At 37.0% G+C, this 16936-nt stretch overlaps 1 protein-coding gene across 1 annotated transcript; it reads right to left on the reverse strand.

The window, feature by feature from the left end:
- Nucleotides 1-395: 395 nt before the first annotated feature.
- LOC149222915 (cysteine-rich receptor-like protein kinase 25) lies at nt 396-3580 on the reverse strand. Its single transcript, XM_089383191.1, has 7 exons — nt 2643-3580; nt 2356-2502; nt 2059-2198; nt 1756-1966; nt 1428-1662; nt 1137-1287; nt 396-1002 (listed from the first exon to the last, which is right to left on the reverse strand). The coding sequence occupies exons 1-7, from the start codon at nt 3421-3423 to the stop codon at nt 679-681; spliced, it is 1989 nt and encodes a 662-aa protein (XP_089239317.1). The 5' UTR covers nt 3424-3580; the 3' UTR covers nt 396-678.
- Nucleotides 3581-16936: the final 13356 nt, after the last annotated feature.

Genomic DNA, 16936 nt, shown 5'->3' on the forward strand with positions numbered 1-16936 from the left:
CTTTTATCTTTAAAATTCTGGTATAAAGATATCAACCGTAGTATTGCAGATGGAGATTTGTACTATATGCAACTTTTATCTTTAAAATTCTGGTTTAGGTAAAGAATTGAGAAATTGTAGACTCTCTGGTTTAGGTAAAGAATTGAGAAATTGTAGACTCTATGTTGGTTATAAATGGGGTCAAAGAGATTTATAGCTGTGATAACATGAAAGTATTGTTTTAGTGTTTCATGTTTAAGGAGAATTCAATAATTAAACAAATAGTTTTTTTAAGGAAAGCTTGAGATTAGATTCCAATCTTTAGACCTGGTTGACTAAAAAACAACAAAATAATCAACCCTGCAAATTTTATTTTATGCTAGACAATTTATTAATAGAACTGATCAATTTTGACAGTTTTCTTTTAGCCAACATGCTTTATCAACATTTTGTGAGAACTTTTTTATATCTTCATGCATTCATTCTTATCTCAAAGGGCAATTAAATGTACATAGACTCTTTTGATATTTGTACTCAGTTTTGTTGTAGATATTCTGTAGGGCAATATATGTATCAGTTTTTGTATAGTTGTATGGCCTCTCTTTTTGAACACATTCTTGTGGAAATTACGGTTTTTCCCGGAAAAAAAAAGGAAGAATTTGTACTTTAGTGTACTATAACTAGCTGACAATATTCTATCTAGCTTCCGGAAGAATTGCATCCAGAGAAATTTGAGTCTGATAGTGGGATTTGTGAAGCGGCAGATGACCTGGAAAGAGCTCCATCTTTTGGATATACAAACCCAAGACTAACAAAAGCAGGCTTCGTGGGATTCGGTATGGCCACTGAATTGGTGGACAGCATCAGAACGACATCAGGCATTGCTGGGCGATTTGATACGTCAGCCTGAACGCACAGAAGACCCACATGAACGCATCTCAATGCTTGTTCCTGCGGGAAACATCCAACCATAGTCGCATCGATCATATCCAGCAGATTTCCCTCATCGCACAATCTCCATCCCTGCATTTAAGATAATTCAGAAATATAAGACTACAGTCCCAATTTAATTTGTTCCCTCCCAAAATTCATAACTAATTTTCTGTGATGCTGGTTGAAGCCAAACCAAGGGATTTGAAATAAATATGGCAGCTCACCCATTCTAAAAGGATTTGCATTTCCTGAGGAAGGCGGATATCAATAATTCTTCTCCCACTCACAATCTCGAGAAGAACAACACCGAAACTGTAAACATCTGCTTTTACAGATAGTTGCCCAAACATTGCATACTCTGGAGCCATATAACCGCTGATTGATGAAGAAAATCAGAAAAATCATATGAGAAATGCGCCTAATGGTAATATATCTGATTTCCCTAACATCTATGCAATAAATGACCTCCAATTTTCTTTCTAATTATTCAAAGAGTAACCAAAACAGTTGCTTACTATGTCCCAGCAACTCTGGTTTGAACATGAGTCTCATCAACAGGAAAAATTCTGGCCAATCCAAAGTCTGCTATCTTGGGATTCAGCCTGTCGTCCAGCAGAATGTTGTTTACTTTAATATCTCGATGAATAATACGCAGTTGTGAATCCTCATGAAGATAGAGGAGGCCGCGTGCTATTCCGATTATGATGTTATAGCGTTTTTGCCAATCAAGAACTCTGTTTTTTTCTGGGTCTGTAAACAACCAACCATCCAAATGTCAACATCATTACAATCCAAAATATAGACAGTCATTTAAACAGAAAAAGGAATTTAAGGATTACTTACTGAAGAGGAAGGTGTCAAGGCTTTTATTGGGCAAGTAATCATAAACAAGCAATCTTTCTGGTCCATTGACGCAACAGCCAAGTAGCTGTACAAGATTTCGATGCTGAATTTTGGCTACAAGTTTTACTTCATTTATAAATTCCCGTGTTCCTTGGGAGGATCTTAAAGACAGCTTCTTCACTGCTATTTCTGTCCCATCTGAAGTTATACCCTGAAACCCAGAATAAATACATCATTGGAAACTTCGACATTCCTACGTAAATTACAGACCCTATACAATTCTAAAGCACTGCGCATACATACCTTGTATACAGTACCAAAGCCTCCCTCTCCAAGCTTATTATCTTCATGAAAATTCCCTGTTGCTTCTATCAATGTGTCCAAGGTAAACACTATTTGGGGATTGAACAATGATCCTGAGACGCCTTCACGCCTTCCCGAATCTGGTATTTTTTATATATGTAACGGAGAGAGCATAGAAGTAAGGAAAATTAGTCACCAGAAGTTAAAAACATGGCAAACAAAACAAATTTATTTACACGGAATTCAATTAATGTATTTGAAAAAAAAAAAACAGAAAGACTATTCAAAAAAATCTACCTTGCGTTTGTGTGATCATGACTGGTCTCGCCAGAGTCGCAGATCTCATTTGGTTTCGCCGTCTAAATATAAACAAGCATATAGCAAAGGCGAGCAATCCGCCTCCAGTAAATCCGCAGAGTATGGCCACGCTTTTCGAAGATTTGCCTGTAGCATAAACATTCATTTATCTTTCTGAGAAATCAGGGCACTGGAATTCTTGTCCAACTCAGAACTTCAACAATAAAGAAAAGGAAATCCAAAAGGAATAAAGTTTAATGAAACTAGTTTAAGGTAAGGCACATTACCCTGATGCACTGTAGGGTTGCTGGCAAATAAACTCGAGAAAGGGTATGTCTCAAACCGAATTCTGCAACTTCCTAACAACGCTTCGCCCCCTTCTTTTACCATAGAAGGATAGAGGTTTTTGAGCGCTATTAACAAACATGATTTGCAGTTTTCTATCGGCAAATTTCTCCAGCATTCAACCAAACCGAAAACCCTGTGCGTATCAGAGGAAGAAGAGGTAGCGGATTCTGCAGCTAATCCCTTCCTTGCGAGATCAGAATTTTCACCAGTCAGAGGACGAAGCAGATCCATGACGTCATTTTGAAAACCAGCCTGATTGTCCTTCACTGTCTGCGGATTTTTGAGAATAGAAATGACATGGGCATCTAAGTCTGAAAAGAAACTGAAATTATCATAACGCAAGAAACACACATCGAACCACACTCGGCCGCCTATGCCATTCTCGCAAAGCTGTTGAAGTGTGATCGTCGCTTCCTGTGCACAGCTAGAGCATTCTTGTGGCGATGTGTCGTCTCTGCACTGGACGAGGCCATACACCTTCTCTTCTGCGTTCTCGCCATGCCAAGAGGTGTTAAACCCCGTCTTTGCCGCATTGTTAGCCAGATCATACATAACTTTGTTCAAATTGCTCTCATACCTACTTCCATGAGCATAACCGGTATCGTTCTTGCAATCGGAAGTTCGTAAATCCGAGATTCCAAAATGAAAACTAATGAATAGCAAGCAGATTAAGAAATTGGACTGTAATGATATCGTATTGTGACCATTAAATCTCCCCATATTATGATGTACGGGGATTCTTTCAAAGCCAACCCCCCTGATTAGAGAATTTCGCCGATTACCGCAAATGGAGTATTCCGTTGATATTTGGGGAGGTCGTCCTCATCCATACTTCTGCACGATATTTCTAATCGTGACAGGTTCGAAATTTCAGGATACCCAAATTGAAAGATAAATTGACGAACATTTAATTTCAAGAAATACAGAGTCAATGATAAATTAAAGGAGATGATAAAGCAATTTCAGGACACCCAAATTCAATGATAAATTGACGAACATATAATTTCAAGAAATACAAATTCAATGATAAATTAAAGTAAATGATAAATTCAGGACTAGAAATATTCTTTGTCTACTTGACTAGATGAGTTAACAAACTACAAATATGAATGTGGGTAAATAACCTTGTCACTGGGGATTATTTTTATTAAGCAACAACCAGCTGAACTAAGCAAAAGTAGCTATGAAATATTTGTATTAAGGGTAAAATGGATCACTGTAAATTTGGACTACATCAATGTAAATTAGCTATGGAATATTTGTATCAAGGGTAAAAAGGATCATTGTAAATCCAAATGACATCAATGTTTTGGTTGACAAAGGATCATTGTAAATCCAAATGACATCAATGTTTTGGTTGACAAAGTAGGGGAAACAATTTCTGAAATTTTTGGAAAGTTTTAAGTTATCAAAGTCGCTGACTAAATTGGGGAAAATTATTAATTAAACCCTGGTATACAAAGTGTTGTGCTCCTCGTTAATGGCGGTGTAGAAGGATAATCCAATGCTCCTCGTGTGTTTCGTGGCATGTGCTATCCAATGCTCCTCATGTGTTTCGTGGCATGTGCTTAAATCTAGCGATGTGTCTGTTTACTAACCCCTGTGGGTTTTGGTGTAACGACAATCGTGTCTCCAACAAGTGGTATCAGAGCCAAAGGTCTTAAGTTCGAAACACACCTGGCTCGCGTTGGGGGGAGGGGGAGAGGGAAGATTGTTGTGCTCCCATTAATGGCGGATGGCGGTGTAGAAGGATAATCCAACGCTCCCAGTGTACGCTCCCAGTGTGTTTTGTGGCATGTGCTTAAATCTAGCGATGTGTCTGTGGCATGTGCTTAAATCTAGTAATGTGTCTGTTTACTAACACTTGCGGGTTTTGGTATAACAGCAATCGTGACACTAACACAATATATCCTCTAATTTCAGTAATCAAATGTATGTTGTGTATGTTATGTAAACAATTAGAACCAACAACAGGGCAACAATTAGACGGAGCCATATGCATAGACAAATGGAAATACCGTAGAGCCATTGAAAGAGAGTTGACATAATAACATCACGAGAAAGTGAAGTTTATCCACTCATTGTGAAGGATAAGACAATAGAGTTTAGGCTTCTGTGATCCATATCAAGTTAGAGAAAGATTCTTCGGCGAAAATCACATGGAATCTCATTTGTCGACGCGTTTCGAACCAACTAGTGTGGTTCATCGTCAGGACAAGTTCCATGTGACGAAACGTGTCGACAAATGAGATTCCATGTGATTTTCGCCGGAGAATCTTTCTCTAAGGATAAGACAAGAAAATTTTGAAGCACAGGAGACTGGTATTTCTCGAGTATTTCCTTTTAACTTATTTCCAACTTAATTGCCCTGTGATAAGATTCCTGTTATTTTTTTTTTTACAGTTCGGACAATTTCTCCGCTTAATACTCTAAAAACTTTGATTAAAATGTGAAAGAATAGAAATTTCCTAACATAAAATTTGTAAACTTTGGTTAAATTCCTCTGCTGACTCCAAAAATATGATTAAAATGTGAATAGATAGATATTTTCAACATAGTTAAATTGTGATAAAGAGGAAAAAAATTAGTCAAAAAAATGGTTTAATTTCCGGTCAATGACCGAGCGATTTCAATAGTCGTGCAAGTCACGGACTAATAAGTACCGTTTGAATAATTTGAAATCAAATGCTATCATTGAATGAAATCCATTTACTTTCCTTTTGTACTTAATAATGGTTCGGTTCATGTGTATCTATATTTTTGGAGTTGTCTTTAAAGAGATTTTTTGGAAGCTTTTCCGGTGGGTTTTTCCGGTCAAAATCCGGCAGCAATTTATTGAAATCGCAAGTTGATAGCTAATTTCTGCATAATCAAAGCCTCATAGGGGTTTTTCAGGGCATTGAATCCAAATATGTTGTTAAAAAACCATTTTAAATAATACAAATCAAGATTTAACCTCAATTTTTTCCGCCGGATTCCGTCACCGGAATCTCCAAAAGTCACACCAAAGACAACTCCTATATTTTTGTTTATTATATTTTATTATATTATTTCTGGAATTACATTTAGATAAAAAAAATTCAATCATTAATTCTAATTACCTTAAAAAAATAAAATTAACACACACACACACACACACACATATATATATATATATATATATATATATATATATATATATATATGTATGTATATGTATTCCCTCAAATCCGGGTGCTCGTGGGAGGATTGGCATTTCTCTCTAGCTTAGATGGTGGTCATCACCACGTGGCGCAAGTCTACCAACAAGTGGCAGCCTTGAACTTTAGATTCTCTTGTTGACACCCACAGGTCCCGTTCCTTGCTCTCGTGCTTGTCTAATATGGAAATACAAGACTAAGGAATATAGCCTCCAAGTAGTTTCTTCCCCTCATCATTCTCCTCATGGTTCCCTCTACCTCCTCCTACTCCAACTCTGCGACGTTGGTCTTCTATCACCCAATGATGAACAACGACAAACGCATGGGACAATGCCCTAACAAACGCAGGAGTCATTGATGTCCCCCCACAACCTTTGATGAAGCCTTTGTCACTGCCCTTTTCTACTATGGCATTCCAACTCCCATCAGAAGAGAGGTCCTCACTCTGGAGGAGGTCGAGACTCGTAGAGGTCATCCAACGCTCTAGGCCCTTTGGAACCTCCTTAGTCGCCAGCTCAAGGAGAGTGCTCAGAAGCAGGCGAAAGCCACGGATGGATATCATAACTCTCTACCTTCCAAAGCCACTCTTTCTCCTCCCTCAAGCGCGTGGCCAAAGACCTCAAAATCAAATTCCCCCCAACATTTTGTCCCCCTCCTCTCCTGTGCACTCCCCTCGAGTCGGTTCTTCTCCTCCGCTTGTCGTCGGTGCTCCGATGGCCCTTCCCCCGTCCTTCAATACCACTGTCCCTCCCGGCTGTGGACACTCCCCTCCCTTCACCTCCTCCTCCCACTCCCCATGGTTGTTACATCCTAGAGGAAATTTCGGTCGACTCCGGCAACGTTCCAGGCCACTACAGTGCTCAAGTTCAGTGTGGTTCCAGCATGGCATTAATGTAATTTCAATGTGGCAAGCACTAATCTCCGAGATACCATGGCGACCCACAGGTTGGTAAACTGCAATCTAGTTTGGTTCATCAACAACTATCACATAGTTGCAATTTTGGTTTGGTTCCTCATCATTTTTTGTTCACCTATAAGTGACACAAAGACACTAGGCTTTTTGCTTTCAATTTTGATAACTATCAAGTCATGTGCAAACAATTTGAGCTCTAATTTCTCCTTCCAGAGACAAAAACTTTTAGCACTTATGTCTTGTTTGCTTGCACAAAAGCACATCATACTCTCATGGATGTAAATTATGTACTGTTTTGCCAATATTAATATCATGTGAATAAGCACTTCGGTGCGCGGTGTAATGGTGAGGGCGGTAGCCTGTAGCACCCCCCACCCAGGATCGAATCCTGCCCGAGGCAGGTGAGTGATGGTATATTGAGAGATTGTTGTAAATTTGTGAGATAGATGTAAAAAAATTGATTGATGTAAAAAAATGGTCCTACCCCAGCCTACAAAAAAAATATCATGTGACTAAGCTTACTTGCCAAAAAAAATTAATATTTCTATATTTTTTAAATTATATAATATTTATTAATTTATAACTAAATATTTACTTAATTTAAAATATCTAATTTTAATATTTAATAAATATTTAATATTTAATTAATTAATTTAAAAGCTTTTATAAAAAGCCTATGCAATGAGGAGTCTTAACTTATATCGGCTTTATATCACCGTACAATCTAATTCTTGACTCTTCATAATGACGGATTATACCCTTTTTTTTTCTTTGTTAAGCCGGAAAGAATGATGACCTTTGTGAAAAAGGCATTTGTTTAAAATATTTATTATTCTCATGTAAATTATAAGAAATAAGTAAATAACATCTTGTTTAATCTAATTTAATTTAATGATATCACATATATTTTGATGACATATGATTTTTTTTTGAAATTTGAAATATTTTTAGTTAATTTTATTTATTAGATATTGAATTATATTATTTTATATTTTTTGGTTGATGGTATATGTTTATGTATGGTTTTCATTTATATTTAAGTCAATAGGTTTGGTTTATTTAGGAATGGGTCTATACGAACTTTTAATTCTTTAAAAATGAAAAATTGTTTGGATGGTTGTAATTTGATAAAGTTTGAATATTTTTTTTTGTTATAGTAGTTAGACTTAATTAAGAGCGTGGATAATGAATAGTCACATTTTTCGTTTTTATGCCGCATATTAGGTGGCAATGTGAATTGTTTTCGTTCTCTTCGCTAATGCATCTTTTCCTGTTCTTTTCGGTTCACTATTGCATTTTTGTCGCAATTTAGTTATGTTTTATTTTCCATTGATGTTTCCTTTTGAAATCTAAATCATAAGATTTCCTTCATCTTGTTGGATCTCAAGTTCAATATGTTTTGCTTATGATTATTTTCCCTTTTCGATCACATGGTTGAAGTTTGACACAAGATGAATAGATTAGGGCAATGTTGACGGTGTTGGAAATATGTCAACCAAGGGGATCTCCCCGATATGAAGTCCCAATTAGACCTCACACCATTTGGAGAAGGAGCCCCAACCAAAAATATGGTTGGTTTCTATTATCCTTAGGGATTTACCTTGGCTATCATTATCCTTAGGGATTTTCCTTGGCTGTCATTATTAACATAAGATGTTATACAAACATTATTTGAAATAAGCAAGTCGATATTGTGAAGCATACAATTGCGACATATATAAGGTACTTTCACAACAAGGAGAAAGGGAGTGGGCCTCTAGAAGGAAAGTAACAGTATTATCCTAAAAGATACACACAAGAGCATAAGAGGATCATTAGTTAACTTGCGAAGTAGTCATTAGGGGAATTTTGAGGTCTAAAATGGGCCTCATAAAAAAAATGTACAACCAAAATAAAATTTATAAGAACCAATAAGATTCAAGAACCATGGGGGATGATTTACCATTTTTGGAGTAAAAATGTAAAAAGATAAAAAAAATAATAAAATAATAAAACTATTTTTTCAAGTTGTATTTTCAACTTATCTCCGTAAGGTTTTACTCAAATTTCGAGCGGGAGTACTCGTTGGATGAAAAATTTAATTCTTCATCCAAGGAGTACCCATGTTGCATACTTTCGATGGACCTTGCTACACCAAAAACAATTTATCAATTCACTTTCTTCTTTCAACTAGGGTTTCTCTGAATTTATCTGTTCACTTTATTCTTTCAACTAGGGTTTATTTGAATTTTATTTCTAGGGTTTATCAGTTCACTTTCTTCTTTCAACTAGGGTTTCTTTGAATTTGATTTCGTTTGATTTTTTACAAAAAAAAAATGATTTTGTTCCCCTTTAGTAAATTTCCATAATTTCCACAAAAAACTTCAAACCTACTCCAATTTTTCAGTTACTTAAAAAAAAATCAGTTTGAGAATTCTACTCCTTTCCAGAGTATATAAAAAAAAATTATTTTCTTCAACCAAAGAAACCCTACTAAAAAATAAATTCTACATTCAACAAGTTTTTTTCTATATAAAAACAAATATCCGATCCGTTCAAACAATGGCTCTGTTTTCACCAAACCTTCAGATAGCAGGATGTTCCTTTAGGAATGCGGTTTCAATCAAACGACTCTTCTTTGTAGTTCTGCTCTTAGCCACACACACTCCCTTTGGCTTTCTTAGCAACAGACAAGTCTGTGCTTTTCTTGATGGAAGCGTTTACCTCCTTGACCATAGTTTCCTCAAGAGCTTGGGCTCTTCACTTAAACGGTAAATAGTTTCTTGGTTCTTACAATTGATAGCATGCCCCTCTTCCTCTTCACGGTGGTGGGAAGGGTCTACTCTAACATCTCATCATCCACTTACCTAGTTTCTCTAGTGGCAGCAGACTATCCAGCGGCTCTTGGCAGTTGTGTGTCTTTCTTCAGTTAGAGTCGCAGTCTTGCATGAATTTCTCACTTTCAATATTAAAATAAAAATGACAGTTGCTTTCTTCGTTCAAATCGGCAGTCTCTAAGACATCAGCTCAATGTCCAATTTGGTGTGATGCTCTCTCCCTCTAGATAGGCAGAAGAAACCCTATATTCTCCACAACGGGTTTTTTTCCTTCTTCTCTGACGGCGGCATAGACTATCAATCTCCTGATAGAACATCAAGGCAACTCTTTGAGCGTCCAGTGGGTAGGCAGGTGTGTTTGGCCCTTAAAAAAAAATGAACTTCTTCAGCGAGTAGTTCTTGACTTTTTCGCAAGGCTTTCGCTGTTGTTCGGACCACTTCTCTGGTTTCCTCAGTAGGCTTCGAGCTCTCGATTATTTCTTTGCAACACGAACCTTTCTAATTCAGCGTGGACAGATGACCACAACCCTCATCTCTTTCACGACCACATCCCTCACACCTTGATCTGATACCACTTGTTGATTTTCAGAGTTATTAAGTATTCAATAATTGAACAAGAAAGACGCAAAACAGAAAAAACTGAATCACACATTTACACAAGTGATTTTATATGGTAAAACCTTGACAGTGTGTCAAGGAAACCTCCACGAAGGAAGGGATTGGAAATATTTATTAATCAAATATGATTCTCCATGATACAAGCCTCTCGGGCAATCCTAATTAATATGGGCTTACTTCGTTACATAACTCCTTCTCGTTATACAACTAACAGACTGGTAATAAACCAAATTTACCCATAATTACATTATTTACATTACTTTGTTGTCACATTTCAACAGGATCATTGTTACAGAAATTTCCATGGAAGTTAAGCCAAATCTAAGGTAAGTGGATCACAAAGTTTTCATTGAAATCATGTGGAAGTGCATGGGAATTTTGTGATTTGAAATTCTAGAATCAAAATTTGTGTTGGGACTAGGAATTGTAGCATATAAATTCAAAAATAGAGTGAAGGTATCCCTGAGGTTTCTTAGTGTCCAATGTTAATCGTTGATGAAGGGTTACATTGAAGTTTGGATCGATTGAAATGAATTCGAAAATGTCAAGGAAATGAGAAAAGGTCGTTGAATTTCCAATGAGGAGCTAGGTGAATTCTTGTTTCCAAGACGTTTTCTAAGCATCAAAAACATGATATTGTTGTCAAGATTGAAAGGTGTAGTCACAAAGCTTGCCATTCTTGTATTTCTTGTGATTTTTCTGGAAATCGTTGATGTGCCATATTTGGGGCCTATTAAGTTGACACTTTCCAGTTATTAAAAACTATATGAATTTGTAGATTTTGTTGATGGACACAGGAAGTTAATGATTGTGGCACTAACATCCCAATCATCATTTAGAAAGCTTGAACATGTTATAAAAAATTTCAAAAGAAGAGGATTTCATAAATATTGGAATGTGTATGCTAGCCATAAGAAAATTGTGTCACAGTGAACAGTTGAAACGAAAAAGCAAGAAACAACCATCAAAATAGTGACAAGAAAGAAGTAGAAGCTAGAATTTTATAGAATGAAGTAAAGCCCTAGAAGAGGTGATATCAGTTAGACAGCAAGGCTAAAGAAGAGTAGAAAATAAACTAGGAACCATGACAAAGAATCACCAATAGAAGTTAGTGTTGTAGAAAGAAGGAAAGGAAAACAATGGAAGAATAGTTCTCAAAGGAGAAGTGAGCAAGATGAGAATTGCAACAACCACACAAATAGGGAAGTTGATGAGAAGGTGCACGCTAAAGAAAGAGTGTGAGAAAGGTCTTACTGCAAAGGACCAAGGAAGAGGACAACTTCCAATATAAAAATTTGTGTAGAGGTTGCGAGACAATTCCACAAAAGTGTGGCGAGAATTGTCCATAGGAAGAGAGAAAACCAAGAGGAGAACTTGGTTTTGTGTATAAAGCAGCAGGCTTTTTACAAAGACAAGGAGAAAGGGTAGGTTTCAACTCACAAGTGAACAAGGGGGTTCTTGGAATGACTACAAACTATAGATCATGTGCCAAGAAATAACAACAAAAGAGAAAATAAAATTATGGCTGACATCTAGTGTTGATCTTTTCTTTATTTTCTTTCCTTTTTTGCACTTTTTTCCAACCATCGAAATTTTATTCAACAAGAACCAAAATTAATTTTTGTCCCACGTATGGGACTTCCTTTTCAAAATATAAGCTCTCTGAGACATGTGCTCTTTTTGTGCTCCCAATTCCACGTAATTTCAGAGAGCCCTCAGGATCCATTCCTTTCTATTGAATGTTGATCGTTCCTAAATGAACCATAGTGTCCCCATTCAGTTTGTCTCCCCACTGGGATGTAACATTCGTTTCTTCTTTTTTAGGTTGAATTTCCTTGTTATATTCTTCTTCATCCTCACAAGGATGATGCTTTGAAAACTGCCACCCTTTTGGTCTATTAGACTATCTATTCTTCTTCTTATGATTCTTCTTTTCCTGTTCACATGAGTTTTGTAAATGACCTATTTGAAATCATACACATCGTTTGAATGTTGTGTTCTTATAATTAAGAAATTGTGACTAGTAAAAGTTATTGTGCTTCAAATTTATATGATCTAGGAGCCCTTTGCTAAGATAAATCTCCACACATATTTTGACATATGTTATGAAACCAGCTCACAAAAAGATAGAAAAGAGAGATCCACGCCTTAGAATTCAGCCTCTTCGAGGGGGCAACCTCCTTTACATTACATAAATGAACAATTCTTGGGTGATACAAATGACAAAACCTCCTTTCTATATATAGGAGTCTAAGGAGTCACAATATAATCCAGCCGACCTAACAATAATAATATAAAGCCACAAAAATAACAATAGAGGGATTCTATGGGGCACAGAAATAACAATATGGGGGTAATAGGGGCACAACAATATAAATAGGGGTATAACTACAATAGTAATGGGGTAATCACTAGTATTATAGGGACCCAACATGCCCCTCTCCTTCAAAAAAAGTGTTGTCCTCAACGCTTCAGCAGTTCTGGATACTTCTGCATAAAATTCTCATCCTCCCATGTGGAATCTTCAGCGGATAAGTTCTTCCACTTGATAAGATACTCTGAAATTGATCGATTTCGTAGCTGTCGAGTTCTTGTTTCTGTGATTGCTTCCGGTTCCAATATAATTTTTCCTTCCTCGTCAAGTTTTGGCAATATTGTTTGAGTTGGGGGCTTGTCACCTATAACCTTCTTTAAACATGAAACATGGAAAACTGGGTGCAATCGAGAAGCTGCAGGAAGCTCCAATTTGTATGCCATAGTACCAATCTTTTCCAACACCTTGTACGGACCATAATACTTTGGTGATAATTTATTATCCTTCTTAGCTTGCTTTAGGGACATTTTCTTATATGGTTGTAGCCGTAGGAATATCCAATCACCTACATCAAAACTTCTTTCACTGCGATGTTGATCTGCCTGTGTTTCATTCTATTTTGTGCCAACACGAGGTTATCCTTTAAGAGTTGGAGGACTTGTTGTTGATGTTCGATGTGATGTTCCACTGCCTGAACCTTAGAATTTTCTCTTAAATATGATGTGATGGATGGTGGTTGATACCCATAAAGTGCCATAAATGGGGTCATTTTTGTTGCTGTATGGAAGGAAGTGTTATACCACCATTCAGCCAGAGGCAACCATTTGACCCATTGTGTCTGTTTATCAGATACAAAGCAACGAAGATATCCTTCCAAACATTTGTTTACTATCTCAGTTTGCCCATCAGATTGAGGATGATAAGATGAGCTATGAGCTAACTGAGTACCAAGACAAGAAAATAATTCTGTCCAAAAATTTCCAGTGAAAATGGGATCTCTGTCACTTACAATAATCTTTGGGTTTCCATGTAGCTTTTGAACTGTTTCCATAAATGCAGTAGAAACTGTACTGGCTTTAAATGGATGTGATAATGCACAAAAGTGTGCATACTTGGTAAGTCTGTCAACTACCACCATGATGACACTCTTTCCCTCAGACTTGGGTAAACCTGTGATAAAATCCATTGAAACCTCCTCCCAACGTTGGCTTGGAATGGATAAAGGTTGTAATAGACCTGGTGTCTTAATTGTTTCAACTTTATTTTGCTGGCAAACCAAACATTCCGCCACAAACTTTTGAATATCTTATTTAAGGCCATCCCAAAAAAATTCCTTCTTAACCTTGTGGTAAGTTTTTAAAAATCCTGAGTGCCCTCCTAAGGGAGAAGTGTGCAATTCCATAAGAATCTTTTGTTTTAGCTAGGAATTCTTACAGAGGTATAAGCGATCTTTGTACCATAACGAATCATTTTGCCAGCTAAATGTATCAGAAGTACTGGAATCTTGTTGTAGCTTTTGAATAAGTGCCCACACTTCTTCGTCGTTCTTCCATTCCTCCCTTGCTTCGTTTATCCAATCTGGTTGGATAATAGAAATGGCACACAACAATGCTTCCACATCCTCATCCTTTCTTGAGAGTGCATCTGCCACCACATTTTGCTTCCCTTTTTTGTAGATGATTTCAAAGTCATAACCCAACATCTTTGTGACCCACTTTTGTTGCTCTTCAGAGGATAATCTTTGTTCTAAAAAGTATTTAAGGCTATCATGATCCGTTTTTACCTTGAAGTGTCTTCCCATTAGGTAGGGTCGCCATTTCTTAAGTGCATGGAGTATTGCCAACATTTCCTTCTCATAAATAGCTTTGCTTAAAAACTTTCCCTTGATTGGACGACTTTCAAAAGCAATGGGTCTTTCATCTTGCATTAGAACAGCACCAATTCCATTTCCTGAAGCATCACATTCCACAATAAAGGTTTTTGTGAAGTCCGGCGTAGCTAAGACCGGTGCTTGGCACATTGCCTCTTCAAAGGCCTTTGTTGCTTCCGAAGTCCATGAAAATGAATCTTTCTTCAATAATGTTGTTAGAGGTGCTGCTATTCTCCCATAATTCTTAACAAACTTGCGATAATACCCTGTCAACCCAAGAAATCCTCGCAGATGCTTTATGGATGTGGGGATTTTCCATTCCTTAATGGCTTTAATTTTGCTAGGGTCTACCTTAACTCCTTCATGAGATACAATATGACCCAAATATTCCACCTCCTGGACTCCAAAGAAACATTTGGATCTTTTTGCATATAATTGTTTCTCCTCCAATAGTTGTAACACCCTGTCAACATGTTCAACATGATCCTTCCAAGACTTGCTGTAGATTAGTATATCATCAAAAAATACTAACACAAATTTTCTAAGGAATGGTTTGAAAATTGAATTCATCAAACCTTGAAATGTTGAAGGTGCATTGGTAAGGCCAAAAGGCATGACCAAAAATTCATAATGACCCTCATGAGTTCTAAATGCCGTTTTCGGAATGTCTTCAATCTTCATTCTAATTTGATGATATCCCGAATGAAGATCCAACTTGGTGAAGTAAATTGATCCATGCAATTCATCCAGTAATTCATCAATAACAGGAATGGGGAACTTATCTTTAATAGTGAGCTTGTTGAGCTCCCTATAATCTGGACACATGCGCCATGATCCATCCTTCTTGTGCACCAATACTACTGGAGCTGAGAAAGAACTTTGACTCGGTTGAATTATACCAGCCTCTAGCATTTCTGCAACCATACGTTCAATTTCACTTTTTTGGACATATGGATATCTGTACAGCCTGATGTTTGGAGGAACACTTCCTGGAATCAGATGAATAGCATGATCATGATCACGCATAGGTGGGAGACCTTTGGGAGTCTCAAATACCTTGGAATGATTGTCCAGGACTTTTTGGAGATTTGGAGAAATAGATGATTCCAATGTGGAAACATCTAGTGAACATAATTGTGCAATTACACCTCTTTGCTCCTTTTTTAGAAGCTTTGTCATGCCATTAGAGCTGATTATCTTTCCTGGTTTCCCTGCAATACCCCTTAATTCAACTTCCTTTCCTTCCACAGAAAATTTCATGAAAAGTTCTTGAAAATTAAAAGCTATTGTACCCAAGGATTGTAGCCATTGGACTCCTAGTACAACATCAGCACCTCCCATTGGAATGGAAAGCATTGGGCTAGTCAATACATATTCTCCCATGGATAGCTTGATATTATGGCACTTTCCAGAACAATTTATTGTTCCTCCATTTGCAATCATCACTTGACACTCTGGTGCTGGATATAGGAAGCAATTCAATTCTTTTGCTACCCTACAATGAATAAAATTGTGGGTGCTTCCTGAATCAATCAACACTATTACCTTTTTCTTCTTGATTTGTCCTTCTATCTTGATGGTTTGAGGAGTGGTAATTCCCGCCAATGCATTACAAGATATGGTCGGATTTATTTTTTCTTCATCTAGGCTTTGTTCCTGGAATATATCCTCTTCTTTTGACCTTTCTTGATCCTTTTCTTCTTCCTCTTCACAATCTATGTAGAATAATTTCTTCTCAGCACACTTATGACCTTTTGTGTATTTGCTATCACAATTGTAACAAAGCCCTTTTGCTCTTTTTTCTTCCAATTGTTGTGGTGTCAACCTTGTAGGTTGTGGAAGACTATGGGCAACAACACTTCCGTCTTTATAGTTGTGAATGGTATGCTTCCTACTTGCCATAATTTTGCTTTCCATTTTTCTTGCTAACCTGAATGCCTTCTCTAATGAATCAGGTTCCCAAAGGCGCACATCATGTTGGATATTATCCTTTAAAGACCCTATGAACACATCAATCCTATGCTCCTCTGGAATATCTTTTACCCTTATGTTCAATTTTTGGAACTCCTCAATGTGCTCCATTATTGAACCCTTTTGTTTGAGACTTATCAATTGGCTAAAAAAAGTGTTGCTTTTTGTATCCTCATAATGTGCTATCAATTCTTCCGTAAAAATTGCCCTAGTGATAAATTGTTTACGAGAACAAAGCCATTGATACCATACAAACTGATTTGGTTCCAAATATAAAGTTGCCATACGTACCTTTTGTGTGTTTTGCACATTATTGAGATCGAAGAATTGCTCCATCTGTAATATCCATGTGGCGGGATCCTTGCCATCAAACTTCATCATATCGATTTTTGGAACATGGTGAGTCTTCGATCCAACATTAGAGTCTATGGAATCATGATTGACATTTCTTTTGTTCTCATCATGAGTTTCCTTTATTACCTTTTCACCATTAGTGACCCTTTCTTGTAGCAACTTCTTCAATTCTTCCATGTCTGTCTTCAAATCTATCTT

The sequence above is a fragment of the Pinus tabuliformis genome, chromosome Q, assembly GCF_031772625.1.
Source record: "Pinus tabuliformis cultivar Carrire ecotype Pingquan chromosome Q, CPIR1, whole genome shotgun sequence".
Classification (NCBI taxonomy): Eukaryota; Viridiplantae; Streptophyta; class Pinopsida; order Pinales; family Pinaceae; genus Pinus; species Pinus tabuliformis.